General features: G+C 37.9%; 1 protein-coding gene across 1 annotated transcript; it reads left to right on the top strand.

Annotated features, from left to right (window-relative positions):
- Window positions 1-5,652: 5,652 nt before the first annotated feature.
- serinc2 (serine incorporator 2) lies at window positions 5,653-18,464 on the top strand. The gene is made up of 10 exons (XM_033975232.2): window positions 5,653-5,773; window positions 9,548-9,709; window positions 11,967-12,154; window positions 13,339-13,418; window positions 13,487-13,624; window positions 14,177-14,346; window positions 14,757-14,847; window positions 15,428-15,587; window positions 16,600-16,815; window positions 17,567-18,464. The coding sequence occupies exons 1-10, from the start codon at window positions 5,732-5,734 to the stop codon at window positions 17,703-17,705; spliced, it is 1,386 nt and encodes a 461-aa protein (XP_033831123.1). The 5' UTR covers window positions 5,653-5,731; the 3' UTR covers window positions 17,706-18,464.
- The last annotated feature ends 130 nt before the right edge of the window (window positions 18,465-18,594 follow it).

Below are 18,594 nucleotides of genomic sequence, written 5' to 3'. Positions count from 1 at the left end.
GTGTGAAGTGTGAATGGTCCTGTCCTCCTTTATCTGGGCTAATGCTTCAGGATACAGGAAGAACTAGTGCTTCAGCTTACTCTACTTCTCCTGACTTAAAATAGCTGTCACACTAACACTCATTCCAGCAGACAATAGGGCTGTGTATGAAGGGTTCTAGTTAGATCATAAAAATGGACAACATCTTGACAATTTGAAAAACACCAAATTTGTTGATTTACATTTTGGCAAACAATGTGCCATTATACCCGAATGAACACCTAATTATTTTTATTTTATTATTATTATTATTATTATTATTATTATTATTATTATTATTATTAGTAGTAGTAGTAGTAGTAGTAGTAGTAGTAGTATCCCCCCCCCCCCCCCCCCCCCCCATACACACACACACACACACACAGATATATCACTCCACTTGTCACTATTGTATATGTACGGTCACTATGTTTGTATGTCTTGCGTTAAATAGATAAATAAAAAGATAAGGTATCTGTCTGTATTTTCTACTCCACTACATTTTTGAAGTGAACTGCAAAGTAAAAGTATTTTTCATTATTGTCTGAGACCTGCTGAAAAGTCAAAGGAGTATTTTAACATGTTAACAAAAATATACAAATAAAAACAGCTAGAAAAAAAAAAAAAAAAAAAAAAAAAAGATTCTTATTTCCTTATTTTATTTATTTGTAACAGGACAGCACATATTAATGAACAATGTAAATATGTAAAGATTAAAGCCAGCGTGGATCATTTCCATCTTTGGTTCCTCAGCATGTAACACACCAGCACACTATGCAGACAACATACTATACACACAACACTCACATTATGCATACAACACACAGTACAGACAATTATAGAACAGTTCATTTCAAGTTAGTTAAAAGTTAAACCAACAACACCTCAATAAAAAATATCTTTTAGTTAAACACAGAGACACTTTGACCCTTGAACAATCACCGCTTTAAAGCTTTTGAAAATGCTGCAGTGTTGAGAGCTCTGTGTGCGAGCAGCAGTGTGTTCCATGTCTGACCTGCTCCAGAAGCAAAAGAGACTTGACCGGAAGAACTTTTCTAAAACGGCACAGAGCGATAACCTCTAGAACATGCTCTTGTCCAGTTTGAATTTCTTTTCACAAATGTCTTTAGAGGAGGTGGAGCCAGATTGTTAAAAACTTTACCAGAATTAAATCTACATGTTTGATTGTGTTAAGAAACTTGTATTTGTCAAGTATTCTGCAGAATTGATAATTAGTGGGCTTTTTGTCTAATACCTTAAGTGCTTTTTTATAAATAGTTTCAGCTAATTTAGAGTAGTTTTGCCTGTCAGAGTCTAACTTGTAATGTAATATTTAGGTGAGGTAAAATCACTGAATTTAGGCAGAGCTGTTTCTGCACAAATCATGATCAAAATCACTACATTTGAAGCCTTATAAAACCGCAAAATATGCACAAATTACTTTTACTTTTTACTCTTTGAGGACATTTTTAAATGGATACTTTAATACTTTTGCTTAAGTTGATGTTTTTTCATGTGATCCTTTGAGTACTTCTTCCACCACTGAAGCTCATCTCCAGCCTTCAGAGTCTGAATATATGTTTAGTGTCGGCCTATTAATAACTAGACAACTGTATTAAACAAAATGACGCCCTTCAACAGGGGTTTCCAAATTTTAAGATCTGGACCTCCAAAACTCGAACTCGGGACACCTATGTTGTAACTGACAGTAGGAGAAGTATTATTCAGCATTAAAAAATAAAAAATTAGCATGACTGCAATAAAATATCTGTCTGTTTTCAACCATTTTAAAATTACATCTTAAAGCTGAATCAACTATGTGTATTTCTGTTGTATATTTTGGGTTGAAATGTGGTGACTAATGGGTATTAGATATAGAATATTTATGAATAAAATGTATTATTGACACAAAGCTGAAAATGTTTATACTTTTTTGACATTTCATTCAATAATGCAGCTGTCTTTGCTCTATGTTTTTATAAAACATATTTTCGCCTATGTCTTAGATTGGGCAACAGTGGCTCAATTTGTGTTTTTTACTCTGATCTGAAAGTTGGTGGTTCAAATCCTGCTCTCAACATGGCTGAGCGATCAGATCCACTGATCCACAGGTTGGTGGTGCGATTCTAGCTTCCACAGATGACTGAGTCCTTGGGCAAGATATTTGACCTACCTCATCCCCCGTGTCTGTGTACACTGGTGTATGAATGTGTGTGTGAATGTGTAAAGCCTTTAAATGCCTTGAAGCTGGAAAAGTGCTATATAACAAATGTGACCATGCATCTATTTACTTGCAACCCCCACACTGAGAGACCCTGATCTAAAAAACGTTTTTTTTTTGTTGTTCATATAACAGTTTTAAACTTATTTATATATTTTATAAGCTATAATGTACCATAATCCTATAACATACTTTAAGCAGCTCACGTTGTGCTTCCCATTGAATTCATGACACAGTCTGTTATATGACAGCAGTGAAGGTCACATACAAACAGATGGGGGCTCGTCTGCTGCTGTGTTCGGCTCAATGTCTGACCTTCACAAGATCTCCAAAGGCTCAATAACACAGAATGCACTCTGTTATTATGTACTCAATGAACCTATTTGCAATCCTTTCATATGTGCCGCCACAGACAAAGTATAGGCTAATATTGTTCAGCATGTTATGTTCATTTTGATGTATTGTATCATTTCACATTGATAATATATATATATATATATATATATATATATATATATATATATATATATATATATATATATATATATATATATATATATATATATATATATATATATGTGCCGCGGCTCGGGCAGTCACAGAGGCAAAAACTCGGGGTTGGGAGGAGTTCGGGGAGGCCATGGAGGAGGACTATCGGACGGCCTCAAAGAGATTCTGGCAAACCGTCCGACGCCTCAGGAGGGGAAAGCAGTGCTTCACCAACACTGTTTACAGTGCGGGTGGAGAGCTGCTGACCTCGACTGGGGATGTTGTCGGGCGGTGGAAGGAATACTTTGAGGATCTCCTCAATCCCACTGTCACGTCTTCCGAGGAGGAAGCAGAAACTGGGGACCCAGAGGCGGACTCGTCCATCACCCTGGCTGAAGTCACTGAGGTGGTTGGCAAGCTCCTCGGTGGCAAGGCTCCGGGGGTGGATGAGATCCGTCCTGAGTACCTCAAGTCTCTGGATGTTGTGGGACTGTCTTGGCTGACACGTCTCTGCAACATCGCGTGGCGGTCGGGGACAGTACCTGTGGAATGGCAGACCGGGGTGGTGGTCCCTCTGTATAAAAAGGGGGACCGGAGGGTGTGTTCCAATTACAGGGGAATCACACTCCTCAGCCTTCCCGGTAAGGTCTATTCCAGGGTGCTGGAGAGGAGAATCCGACCGATAGTCGAACCTCGGATTCAGGAGGAGCAGTGTGGTTTTCGTCCTGGTCGTGGAACACTGGACCAGCTCTATACTCTCCATCGGGTCCTCGAGGGCTCATGGGAGTTTGCCCAACCAGTCCACATGTGTTTTGTGGATCTGGAGAAGGCATTCGACCGTGTCCCTCGTGGTGTCCTTTGGGGGGTGCTCTGGGAGTATGGGGTCCGGGGCTCTTTGCTAAGGGCTGTCCGGTCCCTGTATGACCGGAGCAGGAGCTGTGTTCGCATTGCCGGCAGTAAGTCAGACCTGTTCCCAGTGCATGTTGGACTCCGCCAGGGCTGCCCTTTGTCACCGGTTCTGTTCATTATATTTATGGACAGAATTTCTAGGCGCAGCCAGGGGCCGGAGGGGGGCCTGGTTTGGGAACCACAGGATTTCATCTCTGCTGTTTGCAGATGATGTTGTCCTGATGGCTTCTTCGAGCCAGGACCTGCAGCAGGCACTGGGGCGGTTTGCAGCCGAGTGTGAAGCGGCTGGGATGAGAATCAGCTCCTCCAAATCCGAGGCCATGGTTCTCGACCGGAAAAAGGTGGTTTGCTCTCTCCGGGTGGGTGGTGAGTCCCTGCCCCAAGTGGAGGAGTTTAAGTATCTCGGGGTCTTGTTCACGAGTGAGGGAAGGATGGAGCGTGAGATTGACAGGCGGATCGGTGCAGCGTCTGCAGTGATGCGGTCGCTGTATCGGTCCGTTGTGGTAAAGAAGGAGCTGAGCCGGAAGGCGAAGCTCTCGATTTACCGGTCAATCTACGTTCCTACCCTCACCTATGGTCATGAGCTTTGGGTAATGACCGAAAGGACAAGATCGCGGATACAAGCGGCTGAAATGGGCTTCCTCCGCAGAGTGGCCGGGCGCACCCTTAGGGATAGGGTGAGGAGCTCGGTCACACGGGAGGAGCTCGGAGTAGAGCCGCTGCTCCTACACGTTGAGAGGAACCAGCTGAGGTGGCTCGGGCATCTGTTCAGGATGCCTCCTGGACGCCTCCCTAGGGAGGTGTTCTGGGCATGTCCCACCGGGAGGAGGCCCCGGGGAAGACCCAGGACACGCTGGAGGGACTATGTCTCTCGGCTGGCCTGGGAACGCCTTGGGGTCCCATCGGAGGAGCTGGAGGACGTGTCCGGGGTGAGGGAAGTCTGGGAGTCCCTGCTTAGACTGCTGCCCCCGCGACCCGGCCCCGGATAAGCGGAAGAAAATGGATGGATGGATGGATGGATATATATATATATATATATATATATATATATATATATATATATATATATATATATATATATATATATATATATATATATATATATATATATATATATATATAAATCCTTTGATGTATGTAATGAGTCTCTGCATACTTTTTACCATTCTGTTGTAGCCAGTGCTGTGTTTTTTGGAGTATATATATATATATATATATATATATATATATATATATATATATATATATATATATATATATATATATATATATATAATATTTATAAACTATACTTTATAAATTTCAATTTAAATCGACTATATTAGTTAATGTAATGAACGTCTAGTGGGGCTAAAGGCTAAAACACTACAGCTACAGTCTGAAGTGGGAAAGCTTTCCTTAGAAACAACATTTCCTAGAATCAGACTAGAAATGGCAAGAAATAGCCTAGAACAGAAGACCTAAGTAATAAGAAAAATATACCACAATAATACAAATATGTAGAGCCTACTGTATATGTTTTAATTGCAGTCTTGTTAAGCATTTCCTTCTGTTGTCCCAAGGCATGTAACATAGAAGAGAGTTACAAAATATTCCAAAAAAGATTAAAATGTCACATTTGTAAATACATTACAAATGTGACTCTGTTGAGATGTGATTTAGGCCTGCTTTCCCTGTAAAAGTGCTCAGACAGGATGAACTCCATTGTTAGTGAACGCCCTTCACTAATGGGAGGGGAAACATATAATGACGGTTTGCACAAATATACACAGTCTGCACAGGAAGTACAAATCTGTTACAAAGTAAGACGAACGCAAATCCATCGATACCGCAGCTACAATCGATGAATACAGACTATATAAAACTGTTGATAAGCAGCAGGCATAAATACTAAAATCAGTTCTGTATATTAGTCTGATGTTGTTCGTATTTTTTAAATGTATGTTTTGGACATGTTTTATTTTGATAGAACAACCGGAAATTATTTATTAGCATTCCTCCTAACTTAGTCTTGTCATATTTGTTGCGTTTCTTCCTGAACTTTTGCGGTATTTGCCAACTTGTCTTTGAGGAAAAATAAAGAAATAAAACGTCATGGGGGCTTGTTTGGCTCTGCCCTGTTCCATTGCGAGTTGCGTGAGTATTTTCAACACATTTATTTGTCTTTCTTAATATACAGATCGTTAATTTTGAGGGAGAATGTGTCTCATGACCAAGACTGTGCCAGGAGGCTACAACAACATCACGTAATCTTACGGAAAATTGAACTAAACTGCCTGAAAGTGTCACCGATTATGTAGATTTACGCTTGTTCAAAAGACTTAGGAATGATCATTATTTGACTGTTTTATTTCTTTAACTTTTTGAGTAGAAAGACGACTTGCTATGATTATTATTATTTTTTTAAATATTCTTTGATTCTGGGTGAGTGGGATTTTAATTGTAAGATGTATTTGGATAATAATTAGATAACTACTGTGATTTAGGCTTATGTTATCCTATCTGCTTTGTCCAACCCAAAATGTGAGTTTAAAAGAAACTTAAAGTCACGTAAAATTTCCACTTCCGGGTTGTTTTTGTTTAGGGTCACGTGTTCAGTTCTTCACACAGCCCATATAATCCATCTGCACAAGAACAGAAGCCAAAGAAGTTTACAAACTCCCCAAAGTGAACGCATTAATCTATTAAAAATATAAATAAATGAATAAAAAAAAAATTATCAACATGCTCATTAACACTAAAAGTAATAAGTAAAGTAATAAGTAAAGTAACCACCTAAAGAAAAGAAAACGAAACACACCCAATTAGAAAAACAAATACAAAAAAACAAAAAAAAAAACAAAAACAGTATAGCTCTTGAAGGAAATTTGCTTCAGCCACAATCCTGCATATTTACTGGTAAAACAATAAAACCTTTTTTTCCCCCCCCACAATGAGGAGTCTTTATTGTTACAACAAGTCGGCCTACAGTACCAGCAGCAAAGGATGTCTGACATGTTGCATAATTCGGAATTTGACATTAAAACTAATAATTCAATTCCATTTTCAATTCATCTTTAATCTGGGTTCATGGTCCATTTTTTTAAAAAAAGATGAGGAAAGTGACAATACAGTAAACATCTATGTTTTACAGTAAACATCCATGTTTTAAAAAGAAAACCATAGCAGTGTCTCCACATCTTGTACTGAATCTTATAATAAAAACACATGTTCAAACATGTTTTTTGAAAGCAAAGATAATGGTCTGACTTTGATTTAAAAGTCCTATAATTATATAAAATAAGCCTTGGTATAGTCCTCACTACATGGTCAGCCAATAAAATTACAATTGGTAGCTTTAATGTGTCTTGTCACTTTTTAATAAATACATACAAATACAAAATAAAAGTAGTACATTTAATAAAAACAACTCAAAAAGGAATAAAAAAACCAAAACAAAACATTAAACGATACATAAAGGAATTGTGTGCTTCATACATTTCAAATATGATGAGCCTCTTACATCAGACAGAAGGACCACCTCTGCTCATCATGACAGATGCTTGTGGCATATGCAGCCCAGAGAAGTGTCCTCTCCTCACGGTTAAGAGCGACTGAAAACATTCTCAGACTTAATCATGATTTCACCACAGGTTTGCTTTCAACTTAATATTTCTGTTTTTCATTTTCTATTTGTTCACAATTATTTTCTTTACACTTTAGAGAAAAAAATAAATCCCACATATTTTTCTTCGACAATAAATGACCACTTTATTTTGGACTGATCTAATGTAATCAAAACCTATGCACATGTAGGATTGTCATGGTAATTACTATATCGACTTATCGCTCAATACATGAAAACCGGAACTGTATATTTTGGGGCTCAGTATTCTTCGTGTGTACAATTTCTAGTAAAAGTGGATAGATTAAGGGTATTTTTATTTTAATGCAATAACATTTAAGCTGTAAAAGGTTGAATAAGTGACTTCTACGGCTAATTATTGTTTATTTCTGCTATTTATTTGTTGCAGCTCAGGCCTTTTGAATGATACTGTCTATTAAAAATGGTTTACTGGGATTATTTTACATTATTGTTATTGTATCAGAGGCAATAAGTAGTTTCAGTGTTTATTGTTTAGCGCATTATAGATCTTTAGCAATATATCGCGCCTCAAAAGACATGACTGATGAGATGAAAAACCAAAGCTTTTTTAGATAGAAGGTGGCTGAGTTGGTAATGCATCTTTTCTTTTTTTGTTTGATGCAGATGGAGAAAACATTGAAAAAACACCAGTTTTGTTTAATCTGGCCCTGATTCTTAGTTATGACTTTAATTACAATCCAAACATGAATTTTGCCAGTTAAAAATGAATTCTACCATGGAATTCTGACCCGTTCTTCAGCTCCGAGTGATGGAGAGTTAGTACTGTTGCCATAGTTAGTAACAATTCCAGACTAAATATTATATCTTTTGAATGGAAAAAGTCCTTAAATGTTGTAGGAAGCTTAAATCTATAGCAGTATGGGAAGTTCATGTGACATTGCAACCTGTTAAACAAAAATATAATAAGACAAAAGTAATCCAAATGTGTTACGTAGCTGTTATTTATCCCTCAAATATCTACAGAACAATTTTGTGTAAATACAAATTTTAGGATTATGAGACTTTCTGGGCCAACTGTGACCAGTAAATACTCTTATTATTCAATTTATCAGTCAGTCAATTTCTCCAAACAGAATATCAGCTGATCATAATTGGAAGCCGATATCCGATCCAGCTAGTTTTTCAGTATCGGCGCCGATATCCAATCCCTGTATCAGATGGATGCATCTCTAGCTAGAACGCATAGTTTAAAATGTGGTGGACAACAGGCTAAACATGTATGTTGGCTTTTAGCCATCATTTTTTAACCTTGTTTATGGTTAGTGTCTCTGTAATTGCTGGGTTTATTCACATGAAACAACATTGTTTCTGTCAGCAGCAAACTAACATTAGGTAACATTATGTTTTGACAGTAGACATGACTGTGCTGAAAGGAGTTAAAGCCATAAGATTATTATCAGAACAAATTTGTGGAACCAATCCCCAAGAAATAATTATAAGTTTCAAAAACAGTAAATTTTCCATAGAGTTTAAACCTCTCTCCTCCCTCATCAAATTCCAGAATGTGAACGCAACCTGTTCAGAATGCCGTGATGCATGTGAACCCAGCCTATTGTTATTTTTGCAGTGGTTTCTTACAGGCAGCATTTCCAGTATTTGAGTTAAAGGATGAACCAAGGAGAGTTTCTAAGCAGACTCATGTCAGAGCTACTGTGGCTCTAATAGCAGGTCTGATTATAGAGAGTGTAAATCAGTGCTCGTCTGCTTGTGGGGAGGGAGGACCTGAGGAGGAAGAGGAGCAGAGGAGGGGGAGGAGGAGGGGGCTGGTTGCTGTGGCAGCAGACTCTGTATTTGTTTGGTTTCTTTATCCCTCATGACATGCGTTACTGTGATTAGGGTGTCCACTCTACAGACCTATTTGAAGGTATAGAAAACCTACCCTTTAGTTTTTAATATTTATATAATATATATAATATTTAAGACTGCATAAAGATTAGAAGGTTGGAAAAAAAAAAGTCAGAGCAAGCTGGGGATGGATGGGTGAAAAAGATATTATGAAAAGTTCAGGTAGTTCTTTAGGATCTTGACCTCAGATAAATCTCACTCAGAAAACCTATTTGGGGGAAGTCAAATAAGATGCAGGTATACAGATATGTTATATAAGTAGATTAAAGTACAATACAGTAAATTTAAAATATAATAAATAAATCTACCATCATACTGTGTCAACATGTTGGGTTTTTTTGTGTTTTTGTTAAAAATGAATTTTCTAAACATGATTTGGAGTCTTGTTTCCTAACACTTGTCTCTCTCCCTTTCTCCAGGCATCGTGTCTGTGTGGCTCGGCCCCCTGCCTCCTGTCGTCATGCTGCCCCTCCACCTACAACTCCACCCTGAGCCGTCTGGCCTTCTCCTTCCTGCTGCTGCTGGGGACTCTGGTGTCCATCATCATGATCCTGCCCGGCATGGAGGACAACCTCAAGAAGGTACTAGACTGTACTGAATGTAAGGCCAGATGGAAGGGCTGCAAGATTCATCACAAACAAAACCAAAACTGCAAATGGAATGGATGCATTTAGCAAACTGCAAAAGCTGCAGTTTTTGACATAGCATAATTTTTACCACAAACTGGGACTGAAGGATTTGGGGGAAAAAAACAAAACATCTAATTGTGACTATTCTGAAAAGCACTGCATTTGCGATTTATTTTGTAATAAAAGGATTCAGTTCAAAGTTCACATTTTTAACACGTCCAGAAGAGTCACATTTCAGAACAACACAGATTTAAACTACAGGATTAGCTGTTTTTATGCAGAATGAGACACAAAATATTGATATTTGCTTGTTAAGCAAATTATGACAATATGCAATTTGCTAATTGTGTTGACTGAAACTGTGATTTCGATTTGATTGTGATTAACGTTGTAGCCCTACCACAAACAACAACAAAAAATCCTGTCTTCTTCTCCGTAAAAACTGTTAACCCTGTAGATTAAATCAGTACAAACGTGATCTGAAATATGATTCTTGTTTGTCAATCTTTTTGTAAATTCTTCTGTATGCATAGTACAGTAATGTGAATCACAAATCTAATTTGCATTTGCAATGCTCGTTAGAAAAATCACAACAAGATATTTTACCCAAATTGTTCAGGCCTACTGTAGATTATGCAGGATGGATCTGGCTCTTCATACAAGCACCCGGCCTAATCACATCAGCCGGACCCTTCTAACCGCACTCATTTCATTTCCTCTGCCCACATGCTGTTAGTAAGTCAGACCAGAAATATTAAAAATATGGTTCAACTGCTCAAATAATGTTTTCAAGTCTGTAACCCGGCAACAGAGAAGAGAAAGGATGAGGTTTAACTGAATAGGCTTTTATAGAGCTAAATTACTGCTCTATGCACCAAGTTTTCATGTTCATGTTTTATGAGCCTGTGCAACCTGTTTCAAGATTTGATTTTGTTTCTAATGAGGAATTTTAGGATGAATTAATTTGACTATAGTTGGTGTTATATTTCTCTGATTTAAGACATTTTGAAGCAATAGCCTGATTCTTTTTCCTTTTTTAAAAAATGAATCATTTTGTCAAGGGTTTTTCAGACATGTCGGCGCGCATAAGATTTAGTTCTTTTTACTTCACTGTTGGGTCTAGTTCATTGTGAGTCACATGAGATGAGGTCAGTCAAGTCAATGATCAGCTTAGGTGTTTTAATGGCAAGATCTACAGCCAATCCTCTGTCTGTAAATACATGAGGTTTGGATAAGAGTTTGGACTTTGGAGGAATAAATAAGAATAGTTTTTCTGTGTACTTCAAGTTACAATGGCTCTCGCTAGACTGATTTGTAGAATACACATTTCTCAGTCTTGGATGGCTCTCACTGAAAGAGATCGGAACCAATGTGTCGCAACAGTGGAACAAGATGAAAAATCAAACCAGAAAAATCCAGTTGAGAAAAAAGCACAGACCTTACCTTTCCACAAATGCACTAAGCGCTTACCTTCTGCACATTTTTCCAAACAACACTCTATATTTCTTTTGCTAAAATAAGCTGATGTATGTTTGTCAGTGTTGCTGTTTGTTTTAGTTTGTTCTGTATTGGCTTCCCAAACCACAATGCTGCCCTGTGATTGGTCAGTTCCGCTCCACTGCGAACGCTTCAGTTCGAGTTGAAGAAAATGGATTCTCAAGAATTTATGAACTCACAAAAAAATCCCCAGAATTCATCCTGCTGGCAAGGCTAACTTAAAAGTCATTTTTATTTTGTTTTTGAAAAGAAACTGTAGAGTTGTTCTGAAATCAGTCATCCCAACAAGTAACCGTTTCCTTTCTGAAATGAAATGGGATTCAAAGTGGGAAAGTTAGTAAAATTTATATACCATAACTACAGCATTTGTTTTCATGTTGACAAATTAGCTCAAGCTTTATACTTCAATTTGCATATTTTCTTTCATTTTTCATACAGTTCATTGGATCATTCATTTTGCACTAACTTTAAAAGGTTGAACTTGAAAGGACATTAACCTAGCAAAAAAAAATAAAAAAAAAAAAATAAAAAAAAAAAAATAAATAAATATATATATATATATATATATATATATATATATATATATATATATATATATATATTATATATATATACATACACACTTAGTACAATTCACTTACTATAATATTGAAAAGTGTTCGATTTTATTAGATCTTGGCCTCCTGATTTTATTCATGTTATTTTTTTTCAGATCCCCGGCTTCTGTGTGGGCAGCAGTAACATCCCGTTCATTGAGGGCAAAGTGAACTGTGACATTATCGTGGGCTACAAGTCTGTGTACCGCATGTGCTTCGCCATGGCCTGCTTCTTCTTCCTCTTCTCCATCATCATGATCCGAGTGCGCAGCAGCAAGGACCCCCGCGCAGCCATCCAGAACGGGTCAGTGTCTGATCACTCCCCCAGGGATGCTGTGTGTTTGTGTGTCGCCCTCTGGTGGTCAAATGCAGGAATTGCACATCAAGATTTTTGTTTCTGTTAAAAATTCAAAGTTTGTTCTGATGAGTGAATGTGTGAATTTTGACTTTAGCCAAGCCAAGATTTTCTATTTGAAAAGTTAATTACCAAACAACCTAAAATTGTTTGCTAACCTAAAAGTGTATTCTTCTGTTACTCTTTTCTACTTGTATTGTGAATCAAACCTAAAGTTGAGTCATTAGGTAAAAGAAGAATATCATTTTTATTCTACTAAAAAAGAGTTTATTTGGCTTTTGAAAACAATATAGTCCATAGAGTTAATTATGCAAGCAAATTTTGTTAGATGGTATGATTTTTTTTTTTTTTTCTATTAAAGGTAGACTATGTAACTTTTGTGGTAAAAGGGTCTGCTACGTGCTTGACTCTATGGAGATGTTATTACTTTGTCTGGAATAGTGCGCAGTATGGCTTTGAACATATCCTATATATTTTGCATTTATTTATTCCATGTATTTCATTTTACTGTTATTTTTCAAGGTGTTTTTGAACAATAAAAACATGCTTACTGTGAGCGGGGTCGCCACTCCTCAGATCTTCCCTGTAACTTGGTCTGTTGGCGTCACCTGCTTATTGCTATATTAATAGATAAGTGTGCCCAATGGGAGCCTCAGTTGCCATAAACATCTTCACAACAAAGAGCCGTACAGCTGTGGGGCCCGTCCTATGGATAGCAATGGATAACAATTACAACATGCAAAACCCACTTTTCAGAGCTTTTAACCATAATAGAACTGTTTTAATATCATTCTGTCAAATATTTCAGGCAAAGCGCAAAGCATCTTCATGGAAATGCACCTTTAATGGCAAAAAGTGCAATTTATTGCATTGAAATATGTTTGTGAATATGCTGTTTGCTTCATTGCAATACGATACAGCTCATGTTTACATATGCACATGTTTACGTATGCACATGTTTGCGTATGCACATGTTTGCGTATGCACGTGTTTGCGTATGCACATGTTTACATATGCACATGTTTACATATGCACATGTTTACATATGCACATGTTTACATATGCACATGTTTACATATGCACACGTTTACATATGCACACGTTTACATATGTACTAACTTGTTGTTGTTCAGTTTCTGGTTCTTTAAGTTCCTGATACTGGTTGGAATAACTGTGGGAGCCTTCTTCATTCCAGATGGCGTCTTTACCACAGGTACATAGCTCTTTGACAGGTTAAAGAAACATGGTATTACTTGGCATAACAGTTTGGTCTGCTCTCAGTGTGGTATTACTTTGGTGTGGTGGGCTCCTTCATCTTCATCATCATCCAGCTCATCCTCCTGGTAGACTTCGCTCACTCCTGGAGCCAGTCCTGGGTGCAGAAGGCAGAAGAAGGCAACTCAAAGGCCTGGTATGCAGGTCAGTACATCACACTAGTCTAACCAAACTGGTATTATCTGCTTACGGTCCTCTGTCTGACAGACTTTTTGCTTATATAGTGAAAATAAAACGTTTTTATTCTAAATTATTCAGTCAGAGTTTATTCTTAATGGGTCATGTGTCTTAATTTTGTCTGTTTATGGTTTATCGTTTTATTGCGGGTGCTTTTTGGCACACACTAGCTTATGCAATGTTAAGCCATACTTTTTTTCTTGTTATCCAAACTCCAGACATGGAATCAATTTTAACATGATTGATGAGCGAAAAACCTGAGGTGTAGGTCTACGTTTTCAATGCAAAACAGCACAACAACCACAATTATAACCACAAGTATAAGACACATAGACTAGTATACACCCATGGACCACTATAGAACCTACCTGGACATTGACGGTATCAAAATCGAGTTTGAAATGTAAGTATTATGACAACACTGTTTACAATGTGCACTGTAGATTTTTCCTCCTCCTAACCTAATTCCAAGTCCTCGTTATAGAAGTGAGTTTTTCACTTGTTTGTTTGTGCATGTAGCTCTACTGACTGTCACCTTCCTGAATTACGCCTTGGCCTTCTCTGCCATGGTGCTCTTCTTCATCTATTACACCAAACCGGACGACTGCACTGAGCACAAGGTCTTCATCAGCCTCAACTTCATCTTCTGTATCATCGTGTCCATCGTGGCCATCCTGCCCAAAGTCCAGGTACTGCAAACACCTCCTGTCTAGATTGTGATAATGTCATAGTCCCAGATGAGGGGGCAAGAGACAGTTTTATTTATATTAAAGCAAAATTTAAATCTGCCAACTGGACAAAAAGTGGATAAAGTGGATCTATGGATCATACCCAAATGAGTGAGGGATTACACAGACATCTTTTTCACAGACAGCATTGTACTTTCTGTTGAAGTATTCGAAAGGTAAATTCACAAATTCAAGTCAATTCTACTATTGACCTAAGAACTAACTGTATTACAAAACCTGCATTTTATCAGTGCTCATTTTACTTACCCACCTCTGTATTAAATATTAATGGCCTGTAGAAAGTCATGATGTCATCTGAAACCCAACACTTATGAACAATTAGAAATGACTATCAATTGTCTTGTTTGCAGGATGCCCAGCCAAGCTCAGGTCTGCTGCAGGCCTCCCTCATCTCTCTCTATACCATGTACCTGACCTGGTCTGCCATGACCAACAACCCCAGTGAGTAGCTGTTACTCAAGTAAATGCACTATTTGTTAGCAATGTGTAGTCTAAAAAGGGAAAAATAAGGTCCACTTCACCTGCTGGACCACAAGTGATGAATACATCTAACACACTGTAGTGTCTGAAGAACAAAAGGAGAAAGCTAACATAAGTTTCCTTTTAAAATCTCCATTGTTCGCTGAAAATTTTGGTATGTACTTTTTTTATTAAGAGTCTGCAACTATTATTGCTTTGCCTGGAATGTTCCCCAGTATGGTATTTAATGTACCGGTATCTATCTTGCATTTATTCAAAGACCGCTGTTCTGGTCTGTTCAGATCTGACCTGTAACTTGGTCTGGTGGTGTCAACTCTTGTCTTTATGGAGCTTGATAAGTTTAATGCTATGCTTTGGAACATTATTGGCAACGTAATACCATCGCCATGGAGACAAGAAGCTTGCTGACTCCACCACAAAAGGGCTTGGTGATATTACAGAAATATAATCACATTTTCCCTCCAAAGTCTAAACTCTGCTCCAAAAGACGTGCTTTGTGACTTGGCTGTACACTTATAAGCTTGGCAATTTGTTTTTCCAGACAAGGTGTGTAACCCCAGCCTGTTGAGCCTGGTCCAGCCCAGCAGCACCACTCCACCTCCAGGACCCATTCCCACACAGGCCCCCGGTCAGGTCCAGTGGTGGAACGCACAAAGCATCGTGGGATTGGTCATTTTCCTCTTCTGTACTCTTTATGCCAGGTACTTTATTACTTACACCTGGTGATAAACATGAAGCCCCAAACTCGAGTATATTAGCAGCCAGAACTCTCACCATGAAGCTTATTTGCTAAACATTCCAAATTCAGCCAATAAATAAATGGAACTGATTCTAATAAGCAGTAATAAAAAAAAAACATTAAAAAAGCATGGCAGTCTTGTTGGTGAGGGGATGGCCAAAACGCCTTCAGTATCGGTAAAAGCACAGCAGGTAGGATGAGCTAAGAACAGGACTCAGAACAGGATGCGCTGCCAACGTCTCATTTCCTGCAAGGATGAGTCATGTGTTCATTTAGTAGATTTAGCAAAATGGATTTGACCACACTACAGGCATTACTTGTATTATAAATAAAATTTTCTCTGTACTAGGTCATTGCTACCTAGTACCTACTGCCCCCTACAGACCTATCAAGTGCAAATGTTTCAGCTCGAGCTGAGCAAAGAGGATTCTCAAGAGTTTGTGAAGTCACAAAAATCAGAAGAATTCATCTTGCTGCCAAGGCTATTGGTTTGGCCTTTTAAGCATAATTTTCCTTGTTAAAACCTGCACAGGTGTAAACTGTCAGAAAGAGATCAGATTTAGTGTACACAATTTAAATAAAGCCCCTCAGGAATCAGATAATGATCAGATTTTTAGTGTGCATGACGTACCTGAACAATTGTGCCTTAAAATCAAGGGCACAATATATATTTTTTACACAAACCTGCTATATGAAGGAGTGCTTTGGGAATATGTTTTTTTTTTTTTTACTTGTAATTACTACATTTTAATTGCATCTGCAAACATTTCCAAGTGTAAACGGTGTAAACACTGATCACACACCATCATTACTGACTTCTTCTGTTCTAGTTAACCAACAACTGTATTTATGTAGATTTCTGGTGACAATAAATGTGACAGTCACAGAATCAGAAGTGATAGTATACAGTCACATAATGTACTTCATTTCACTTATGCTTAGTTATAACCTCTGTTCCCTCTCTTCCTTTGCAGTATCCGCTCATCCAACAACTCTCAGGTGAACCGGCTGATGCAGACGGAGGAGGGCACAGGCCTGACCTCAGGCATGGAGGCCGCCCCAGGGGAGGATGGTATGATCAGGGCTGTCGACAACGAAGAAGATGGGGTCACCTACAGCTACTCCTTCTTCCACTTCTCTCTGCTCCTCGCCTCCCTCTACATCATGATGACCCTGACCAACTGGTACATGTAAGTATTCTTCAATTTTCAGACATGGGTAGTACTAAGTTAATCGTTTAATTTTACTCGGGTAAGTATGCAATATGCAGAATGCAGCCCAAAACCAAACAAAAAAAGAGTAGGTTTTGGGCTGCATACTTTTACTCCAAATCAGGTAATATGTATTTTAATGAAACAGTACTCTTACTTGAGTGAGTTTTGGTTACTCTTCCCACTGTGTAGGTCTATAAGTGGCAAAAGCTTTATGTTGATAATATTGAATGTCTGGGATAGGGTCATGCATTTGTTTCCTTTTATAGTATTTTATTTTTGTGTGATTTTTCAGTTTTTTTCTGATTGTACAAAAAAGGTGACCCTCTCTGTAGCTTTTGTATTATTACCTAATAAAATTCTATGTGAAATGAACAGATTATATTATACAGTCACAGATGTCTCATTTTGCTGCTTTTACTTTACATTGCATGACCTAAAGAACTTTTTATCTTGACAAAAATAAAGTAAAACGAGGTATAGGCTCTTTTAAACGATGCCCAAAACCTGGTACTTTCAAAGGATAGCCCACAAAAAATAGAAAAGCTTAATGTTTGTCCCAACTCTTACAATTAGTCTTGAGTAGCAGTTTCTCCAAATACATTTATTCATACTTGAGTAATTTGCATAACGTTACTCTTACTTGAGTACAGTCATTGGCTACACTGCCTCTGCCAATTTTCATCCTCATGCTAAAGATGGTCTATTTGAACTTGATTTTCTTGTTTAGGCCCAACTCAGACTACGAGGCCATGCAGACCACCAAGCCGGCGGTGTGGGCGAAGATCTGCTCCAGTTGGCTCGGCTTAGCACTCTTCCTCTGGACCCTGGTGGCCCCCCTGGTTCTGCCCGACAGGGATTTCAGCTAAATACCAAACTCAGACACTCTGCAATTTGCACCAAAGTTATATTTTTTGTTTGTAAAGAATCAGAAGTTTAAGTTTTAAAGTTATTATGTAACCTTGTTTTTAGCCTGGCAAGTCTGGCATTAGACTGTTTTTTTTTTTTTTTAAGTGAGATTATGTTCATTTTACAGAATGTAGAAGACGAGGTGCCATTGACCAAACTGATATCGCTGGCCTCATAGCATAATTGCCCAAGTAATTTTTGACCGGGTTTTTCGTCTTTACTCTCCAAACACTGCTTCATGTGTTGCTGTCGTTATCAAAAAAACAAAAACACAAACCGTCCATTATTGACATCTGCAGTTTAATTTTTAACACAAAACCTTGAAAAATGGCTTGAGCAGTTATGCTATGAAGCTAAATGAACTGCTTCCCACACTTAAGATTCATTATTGTGATTGATAAAAGTGAACGATCGCTTCCCTTAATGTAAATGAGGGCACCTTTTCTATTCAGGGTTATGCTTCTAAAGTATTTTAATTTGTTTTGTGCAGACCAATCATTTTAAGTTCAAGCCAAATTATTATTATTTTTTTACATATACAGTGATTTTTCTTACTTTTTATTACTTGGTAGGTTATAATGAGAACTTATTTTTATTATAATTGTATGTTTATTGGACAAAGGCACAGCTTCCATTTCTGTTCTTTCATGGTCAAAATAAATGCTTTTCTCAATGTAATGATGCCAATAAATATGGTAATATTTCTTTATCTCCACTAGATGGGGCTGTTGTCTAATGTGTTGATGGTTTTCTTGACATTATAGATGAACATGGGTTTTAATTGCACTTTCCACATACAACATATAACATATTTGTGGCATACATTCATACTGCACTTAATCAAGTCAG

This window comes from Periophthalmus magnuspinnatus, chromosome 11 (assembly GCF_009829125.3).
Source record: "Periophthalmus magnuspinnatus isolate fPerMag1 chromosome 11, fPerMag1.2.pri, whole genome shotgun sequence".
Lineage (NCBI taxonomy): Eukaryota > Metazoa > Chordata > Actinopteri > Gobiiformes > Gobiidae > Periophthalmus > Periophthalmus magnuspinnatus.
This window is presented reverse-complemented; position numbering and strand designations above follow the sequence as displayed.

Excerpts from the sequence above, each read along its gene's own strand:
- serinc2 (XM_033975232.2), top strand. The coding sequence starts at position 5,732 with ATGGGGGCTTGTTTGGCTCTGCCCTGTTCCATTGCGAGTTGC. Across the intron at positions 5,774-9,547 it reads CCTGTTCCATTGCGAGTTGC|GCATCGTGTCTGTGTGGCTC; the intron begins GTGAGTATTTTC and ends CCCTTTCTCCAG. Across the intron at positions 9,710-11,966 it reads TGGAGGACAACCTCAAGAAG|ATCCCCGGCTTCTGTGTGGG; the intron begins GTACTAGACTGT and ends ATTTTTTTTCAG.